Source organism: Dioscorea cayenensis, chromosome 19 (assembly GCF_009730915.1).
Source record: "Dioscorea cayenensis subsp. rotundata cultivar TDr96_F1 chromosome 19, TDr96_F1_v2_PseudoChromosome.rev07_lg8_w22 25.fasta, whole genome shotgun sequence".
In the NCBI taxonomy this organism is placed as follows: Eukaryota; Viridiplantae; Streptophyta; class Magnoliopsida; order Dioscoreales; family Dioscoreaceae; genus Dioscorea; species Dioscorea cayenensis.
In genome coordinates this window covers 26570744-26580157 of record NC_052489.1, presented here as the reverse complement: position 1 = coordinate 26580157, position 9414 = coordinate 26570744, and the positions used below count along the sequence as shown (strand labels likewise).

The window sequence follows — 9414 nt, the reverse complement described above, 5'->3', positions numbered from 1 at the left end:
ATTATGGGTTTAATCATGGGATCCATTTTTTTTTCCCTTTTCACTCATTGTATTCCAAATGTTACAAAATTATATTTCAGCTACAAGAGCGGGAAAAGAAATTCAAAATAAAATCAACAACATTGCTTTGCAATTGCATTGCTCACAAAACTTCATTTATTTTAATAAATCAATAGAAAAAATTTAGAATCACTGGCTCTCAACACACAACTGAATCAAAACATATTATTGAATTCGAAAATGGTAATATTACAAACCAAAACACCACACAATTAATTGCTGCTCGAAAAAAAGAGATCTTCACTTTTATATGTTCTTCATCACGAAATCACGCATCATTTCTTCAGGAGCTGCAGATAAACAATTTAAAGTAACAAAGTGTGAAAAACAGGAATATATTGAAAGTAATATTTATTGAAAAATGTCACTGTAAAAAAATTTACCCGGCATTCCAGTGAACAAATCAAACTGTTTCATAGCTTGTCTAATGAACATTTCCACTCCAGCTACAATGGTAACTCCAGTCTCTTTTGCTTCTCTTAAAAGTTAAAAGTCTAGTCTCTTTTGGTGTATAAACAGCATCAAACACCAAATCATAACGCCCCAAACAACTCTACAATTTTTCAAACATTTCATAATTAATTTGTCAATCGAATATATGCTGCACAAGTAAAACAAGGCACCAATTAAAGACATATATACCTTGGCCAGAGGAGTCTCATTAACATTTGGTTGCATTCCTAGTGATGTTGTGTTTGCAAGAACCATTCCTTTCTCTGGATGAAAACTTTCTAAGTCGGTAAGAGGTAAAGCATCGGCCCCGACCAAGTTAGCAAGCTCTTTAGCTTTATCTTTAGATCATAAAATCAAACTTGTATCAGGATGTGGTATATTTAGCTCTTTAATATATTTGTATTAGTGTTATATTACCATAAGTTCTGTTCGCTATTATTACTCTTGTGCCTTTTTCTTTCGCACCATAAGCAAGAGCTTTTCCTGCACCACCGGCACCTATAACAACAAAGAGTCTACCAGCTAGAGGTAACTCAATCGTTTGATTGCCGATTAACCCTGTCAAGAGTCAAGACTATATGAGGTAACAGTTATTTTCAATGCTAAACCAGTAAATTGAATCTTTTCACAGTGAAACACCTCTTATTCCATCTTCAATAGCGGAAATTGAACCAACATAGTCCGTGTTATAACCGACCAACTTTCCGTCACTTGATCTCCGAACAATTGTGTTTACAGCTCCTATACACTGTAAGCTCATAATGCAAATGCATGAGATGCAGGAGATCATAAATTGAGAGTGAGGAGAAATTATTTACAGTAATACCTTAGCAATCGGATCGACTTCATCACAGCATGTAACTGCCGTAACTTTGTGAGGAATTCCAACGCTGAAATCAATAACATTCACTGAAATTGAAATCCTACACACAACATGAATGCATAGGAAGTAATGAAAGCCCAAGTTTAATGACCTGATTCCAGCAAAGTCTGGGCATGAGAAGGCCTTGAGAAAACTAGGAAGATCATCGACAAGAAATGGAACATAAACAGCATTAACACCGGCCGATTTCAATGCAGCATTGTGTAAAAGAGGGCTCTTACTATGTCCAACAGGCTTGCTTATAAGTCCAAGAACAGTTGTGTCTGCTCTGGTCTGCTTGATTCTATACAAATTCAATAATTCAGAGATGGTTGGCTGCCCGGGAGCTGATTCTTTACCCTCATCAAGTGCGCAGAACGTTAGATACATTCCAAACTTTGAAGAGAGCAACCGAGAGACTAGTCCTCTCTCGCCCATAACCATTCCAATGACCGGTACCTGTCATTATACTACATAGCTTGAAGAATTCATGTAGATTATGAAAAGTGTGGAATGCTCTGTTATCACCATACTTCATACTTACTTGACAATGAACAAGTACTCGGAACAAGCGAGCGACATCAGAGATATCCATGGCAGTAGTTGCAATTTTCACAATGTCAGCTCCAACAGCTTGAATCCTTGAAACAAGATCGCCAAGCTCTTCAGGGGATGGTGTGTTCTGATAATTGTGAGAAGAGACAATGAGCTTAAAATTCTCTGGCTTCTTCGTTGATATAGACTCCACAAACTCCTCAGCAGCCTGCATTCAGCATGACCTCCATAAATTTAGTGGAAGGGAGAATAAAAAAAGCAATAAGCCAAAGCCCAATATCGACATAATCAACATTAAATTCCATTGTCAAGAATTAGAGCTTCTTGCTCACCTCCTTCTCATTTTCATCTTAAATCATACAATGAGATAATTAACAAGCATAACCACTATCTCTACACATCAAGGAAGGTGTGAATGTGTGTGTGTGTGATAGTCACCAACTTCTCATTTGATTTTAAATCACACAAGGAGATAATTAACATGCACAATGATGAAGGAGAGAGAGAGAGAGAGAGAGAGAGAGATAGTAAATGAAGGAATGAACGTTAAATGTGTGATCTTGTGGAAACTACTTGTGTGCATGCTAATCAAACTCTCCTTCCACATTGCATTTCATATATATGAATCAAGAAATGCTTCTATGAATTAATGAAAAGAAAACAAGGAATGCAATCCAAAAAGAAATACAAGAACCTGGAGTTCAATATCAACATAATCAGAACCAAACTCCATTGCCAAACGAAGTGCCTCAAATCTCAAAATCTCATCACCTTCATACTCATCTCCTTCCCACTTTGTCCTTAAATCACAACAAAAACACAATCAAAGAGAGCTCTTCACAGCAGTGCAGAGAAAGAGAAAGAGAAACAGAGAGAAGCGAACCTGAAAGTAGTAATGACGGGCAAAGGCCGATCTTTGATGAGGAACTGAAGGTCAGAACGAGGGTTGAAGTTATGCAAGTGATCAAGACGAAGCTCAACAAGATCAGCTCCTCGTTCAGCAGCAACGTGCATCTGATGAGCCATCTCCTCCAACGATGTAGCAATGAGAGAAGCGCAGACGAGTGTAGGGTTCTTCATCTTGAGATGAAGATGAAGAAGAGTAGCAGTGTCCTTGGTTCCCTATCTCTTTCACTCTGCGTCTCTCCATGAATGGACGAGTTTTTGGTTATATCAAAAATGAAAGCGGTGGTTAATATTGAAAATTACTGAAGAAATGGAATACGGAACGCAGGTGACCACTTGTCTAAAATTATCAGAATTAGATCAGCTGCTTGGTACCAAACACCAAACTGTGTTAACTTTGATTATGTTTGCATTGTCTTTTTTATTAGGGTTTTATGTTGTTAAAATTTTATAATTTAATTTGATAAGGTTGTGTTGTAAAACTGTTTTTATTTATTTTTATATTTTTTTTAAAAAAATTTAAGATATATATATATATATATATATATATATTCTTGTTATCTGTGAGTTTTATAAGGATGATAATAATAATAATAATTTTTAATTTGTTATGATTTTTCACTTGGAACAGCCATTTAGACTTATAATTGATATTAGATATTATAAGCATTTAGAATGCTTAAAATTAAAATAATAATAATAATAATAATAATAATAATAATAGATTTTTTTTATAATAACTATATGTTTCTAGACTATAGTTAATAAAATTGTGGGTTGCCCACTCTTACGAAAAAAAAAACACACGATACACATATATTTTTCACGCAATTAATATGTATATTTGATGTTAAATAAAAACATTAATTATAAACATGTAGTTTGCATACCACATAGATGTACCGTACTGTCTACAAAAATCTTATCTGATTAATTGTTTGAGAAAACTTGTGTGTGTGTGTTGTCCCATGTAGGCGGTGGAGGATAGAAAATTATTTCTTTTGGTTATAATTTGTATTTGAAGGGATTTTTCATGACGGATATTAAAACTCTTATATAACTTTTTAACCAAATTATGGTGAATATTTACTAATTATAATTATTGTATAACATTAATTGATTATTACATTTATTAAATTAATTAAAAATTAAAAATTCATTGCTAACTCACACTAAACTGTGACATCACAAATATCCACACATAAGAACAAAGCGACTTTCTCTGTACATTTAATATAATAAAAAAATTACAACACACTGATAAAAGGTAAATTTAATTCCAACACATCTGTAAAAACAAAGACAAAAAATTATTTGATAGCTTTGTTTAATCTTTACATCTTACCTATACCAACACTCTCATTTAGCGAGGAGTCCTGTTAGATGTTGTCGTTTGTCCTCAAAGCCTTAGCAGGCTGGTGGCTATCAAAGTCCAAACCAGGCACAACTCTGAACACACACGCACACAACATTGAGTTAAGGAGACATTGCCGCCACGTCATCACTCTGACTGACATACAGAGATTCACAGATGATCATACATTTATAATAAGAAGAATAGAAGGTTCAACAATGCAAATGTGTACATCCATAGAACACACACACACACACACACACACACACGCTTATTAGGTTTTGCATGATTCTATGAATCTGAATCCACCAGGGAATCCATTCGCTGAGTTATTAAGTGTACTGCAGCATTGGCTGATGAGAATGGTCCGTGAAAGCTTTCCTGGTAAGAAATGGTTTCCAAATCTTTCACCATGTTCAGCAGAATTTCACCAAGATCAGACTGACCTTTCGTCAAGGACTCATAGTATGAGCGTGCGGCAAGCTTGCTGATAACTACATTAGTAGGCTCGGGGCAATACTCGTCATCCAACCATTCGTGAAGGGTCACTCTAAGCCATTCGGATTCCTGCAAGATAAAATGAAGAGAATTTAGAAGTGTCAAATGCAGGAAAAAATTATCTTCCTGTGCAACCCTAAGACAGAAACTAAACTGAATGCTAATTTGGTGTTGACCATGCCTGCATGGGATGCTTAATAGTGTAAAGCCCAGTGCAAGACTGAGTGTAGGATTTAAGATGGGCCGAATCATTATTTCTTAAAAAATTTCAGCTGTCTTGACTTGATTTCTTAAAAACCAAACAAGTTTAAGCTACAACGTTTGTTAAAAATAGATTTGGTTCTCTGAAGATGATAGTGGTGGGAAGTGAACTGAAAATGCCACTTTAGGGAAGTATTAAGTCTATACTTCCCCGTCGATTCGGCAGAAGGTGGTAGGATTGGGAGGAAGATTTAATACAGCTCCTGATTTTCCAGACCTCTAGAGATGTGGCAACTGAAACTATAAGAGGGTGAAGTGCGAGCCAGAGAAAGGAGACTGAAGTCATTAGTCACAATCAATTTCGCTTCACCCTAAACAATCTTGAACTGAAAAGAGTTGGTCCACTTCATGACTCCTTGATCCACCGTCTCGCAAAAGCTATAAACTTGAGAATTAAAACTAAGGAAAATTTTGTGGTACTTCCATTAAATTAGTAACGCAAAGCACAAACCACTGGATCTACTGGTTTGCACATAATGATAGAGTGAGCTAATATGTGATCCCAACAGCCAGATCTTAAAATTAAGTAAAAAATGAATTTGACGACATGATTCCATAATCAAGATAAAAAATTCGTAATTTAGTTACTTCTGCAGTTCTCTATATGGTTTCCTATTAACACACCTTGTCAATCAAACAATTAAAAAGAAACATATTTCCCTTTTCTCTTGATTTTCTCTCAAAACTTCCTTCCATGTTCTTCATTGTTTTCCCAAACATAGCCTACCTACAACAAGAAAATTTCAACTAAAATTTTCTCCAGGTTTCAATATGGGTTTTTCATTCAATCTCCTCATCAATCAAACATAAAAACAAAACCTATTTGATTTCCCTATTCTTCATTGTTTCTCTAAACAAAAACAGCCTAACACATAATGCGTACACATGGGCAGGCTTTACTTAATATACAAACGATGTGCGAGTTTGATTTCTTTCTCATTTAATCAACAAATATGTAAGTATAGTTCTCTATCTCAGTCACTACTCACAAATCCTATAACTCAAGAAATTAGCACATAATTTTCACCATTTAACTTATAAAATTATTTTCAAGTAACATTTTTCAAGTAACATACCCAGGATATACATGAAAAAATCAAAACTTTTCAACCGTAAATAGAAAATAAAGCCTTTATAAGTTGTAGGTCACTTGCACAAATGGAAGTTGGTGTGACATCATACTCACTTGCTTACAGCAACCACAAGCTGTTTCACAGAATTATCAGGTTTAAATGCAATACACCAACTTCCCATACCAAACTGGCACCAAAAGCATAGTTTTCATCTCAGTAACTACTCACAAATCCCATAAAACCCTAGCCACACAATTTATTCACATCATCCCACATTATCACAATTCACAACCAAAACAATCACATCCACAAACTCACTGAAAATCATTACCCTAGTCTCAAAAGATTCATTCATTACCAACTCCAATTCAATTCAGATCTACTTATCCAAAGGCATTGAAATGCATGCACCATTGAATCAAACATATACAAGCAAATTTTATCATAAATTTCCAATAAATCAGCAAAAAAAATAAAAAAAATCGGAAGAAAACAAAAGATAAATAAAGACAGGAGGATCGACCTTCAAGGCGTTGGAGGGAATCAACCATGAATCCGGAACCCTGAGAACCTCGACTAGGGTTTCAGATGGTTCTTCTCCGTGGATTCGTTTGTCCGAACTGGATAGATTTGAACAAAGGCGAACGCGAAGGCGGAGAGATCTCGGAGCCCTAGCGGAGGAGAAGCGAGGAGTGGACGAGGGTTTCGGGGGACGAGAATGGCGCGGGAGTGGACTACGAGTGGCGGTTAAACTCACCGGGTGAACTACTGATCCCATTTCGGGTTTCGAATTGGCTTTGCACCCGTTTAGAGGGTTTTGTAGGCTTGCCCAAACGGATTCGGATGCTACAATGTGAGGATCCGATAACAAGTGAATGTTTTTATGGAAATTGTTGAAGCATAAAGTTGATTTAGTTATACAAATGTAAGTTTATTAATGTGAGAATCAAATAATGAACAATTAGAAAGTAAAAAAAAAAAGGACAGTTTTTTGGGCAATAAATTTTATTTCAATACATTGATTTTTTTTTTAATTTGAAAAAAATGGATAAACTACCCGTATTAAAAACAAAATGAAAGTGCAAAGTTGCAAACTATGAAAAAAGTACATAAATAAAAGAGAGGACATAACATAGAAGCCTATTATGTGTGGACCACTAAATGAAAAATAACTTACAACAAACAAACAACATAAAACAAAAGAAAAAATACAAAGATAATACTCTCAAACTCTTACGAGGGAGGGTGAAGAGGCACATGATTTTTATCTTCTTAGGGTATCTTGTGCCAGTGAGATGGTTTAGAAACTCTAAACTATATTTAGTAATCACAGTTGAGTCTTTCAATCTAGTTTTTTTTAGCATCAACAATTGTAAAAATTGAATATATAAACATATGAATAATTTTGATAATAATAGATAAGCATAAAATAGATTTTTCTATATGAAATGTATGGAGTTTTTTTTAATTAAATATTCAAACCCTAACATAATGATCTCAAGTATCCCTAATTTTAGGGTGGAGTTGGAGTCTCCAAAAGCTTCACATCTCATTTAGGAATTTCAAAATACTATAGATTTAGGAGACTTGAGCCAAATAGTTATATATTTGCTTTACAAAGAGATAATAAATAAACAGGTCGTTCATCAATTCATTTGCACATGGCATAATACACAAGTGGTAGTTGAATGCTCATCGCATTGCCCGTTTAGTGCTTTGCAGTGAAAGTCTTTCACTATAAAGTCTTTTTTTGTAAAGTAACAAAACAATGTTTGGTATGTATAATAAAAATTGTAATTGAAACACAAGTAATATTAATTTCTTCGTTTGGTATGAATAAGTTTTTATGTAAAGTTATATGCATTCTCAATTTTACCCTTGATTACTCTAGTTAATAAATTTTTAAAAAATATATAAAAAAAAGTTAAAATACCAATACCAAAACCCTTGTAACATTAAATGTATTCATTAAAACCATACAAAAAAGCTAAAATCTAGTTCCAAAAAATATATAATTAAAAAAAAAATTAAAAAGTAAAAAAAAAACAGAAAAAATCTAATTAGTGATCTCTTGGCCGAGAGTTTTGGAAAGAAAAGAAAAATGAAAGAGTTTTGCTCTAGGATATTCAAAACCAAGAAAAGATAGAGAAAAAAATTTAAAATTATTTAAATAAGGGGAGTATCGAACTTTCACTCGCCTAATATATTCACAGCCACTATGTAATCCTTTTCACATCCTCCCCCCCATGTGAATCATTTTCCCTAGCTAAAAGTAAAGTAATTACATGAAAACCGTTACTTGTAAAGTTCATATTAAAACTAAACGTGTGAAAGTTTTTCACAAATTTATTTTCCCTTGTAAAGTTGTTATTTTTCCTACATACCAAACGGGTTAAAATAAGTGCATTGTAAGTATGCCAGTACATTTATTTTAAATTTGAAAATCAAGACATTATAATATATTTGTTTATTTTTATTACATAAAGCATTACGATTGTTTGAGATTTGGGTTTATTTGATTCTTTGAAGCTGAATAAAAAGTTTATTATATACTAACATCTGCCTTGGGTAAACCACTGTTTCTCCTGCATGCTTGACTAATTATGCCATAGAGATCCAATGATAGACAATGATTCACTCCAAATAACAATTATAATATTTTTTTTTTAAAGGGCGACAAGCACATGTATCTATGACACGTGAGTTAGTTACGATATTACTTATGATATTTTATCTTTAATTGTGACGCTAATCACTTGAACCAAGTGCCTTGGGCACAATTACAATAATTTTTTCAACATCTTGTATATATATATATTATGTGAAAAAAATTTAAAAAAAAATTGCGAGTGATATTTCAACAAATGAAATTTTACAATAAAGATAAAATTCAATTTTCAAATTTACAAAATGTAAAACATAATTATAAGTTGCAATGCAATTAATTTATAATCAATTTTATAAATTAATCACTTGTTGCCAACACAAGAATATCAAGAGATAAAGAATAAATATGATAACCAACATCAATATCTGCTTAATTAGTTTTTTAATAACTCTCATTAAAAAAACACTTATGTTTGCATCAAATCTCCATTATAGTATTATACACCTAATTGTAGATGATTAAAAAAATGAGTATTAATTATATATATAACTAACATAGTTAATGAATAAATAGGTAACCAGTGGCGTGCAAACATTGAGAATAAATTGCCGGCTTGGAGCAGGCAGCTGGTAGCCCTTGGATTTTGTGAGACTTATGTTTCAAGAGATCAGACAAATAAACGTCTTAGATCACCTTTAACTTTATATATTATTTGTTGTAATATACAAAAGCTAGTTATTTAATTATTATTGTACTTGTTTATTAGTTACAAGATATCTTAGGA

At 33.3% G+C, this 9414-nt stretch overlaps 2 protein-coding genes across 2 annotated transcripts; both read right to left on the bottom strand.

Annotated features, from left to right (window-relative positions):
- Nucleotides 1–207: 207 nt before the first annotated feature.
- Nucleotides 208–3059, bottom strand: LOC120283864 (bifunctional 3-dehydroquinate dehydratase/shikimate dehydrogenase, chloroplastic-like). Its single transcript, XM_039290632.1, has 9 exons — nt 2814–3059; nt 2625–2730; nt 1920–2138; nt 1340–1834; nt 1153–1261; nt 931–1080; nt 703–851; nt 444–613; nt 208–350 (listed from the first exon to the last, which is right to left on the bottom strand). Exons 1-8 carry the CDS (start codon nt 3008–3010, stop codon nt 485–487), a joined length of 1554 nt encoding a protein of 517 aa, XP_039146566.1. The 5' UTR covers nt 3011–3059; the 3' UTR covers nt 208–350; nt 444–484.
- Nucleotides 3060–4129: 1070 nt separating this feature from the next.
- Nucleotides 4130–6829, bottom strand: LOC120283588. Its single transcript, XM_039290295.1, has 2 exons — nt 6546–6829; nt 4130–4757 (listed from the first exon to the last, which is right to left on the bottom strand). The coding sequence occupies exons 1-2, from the start codon at nt 6798–6800 to the stop codon at nt 4482–4484; spliced, it is 531 nt and encodes a 176-aa protein (XP_039146229.1). The 5' UTR covers nt 6801–6829; the 3' UTR covers nt 4130–4481.
- Nucleotides 6830–9414: the final 2585 nt, after the last annotated feature.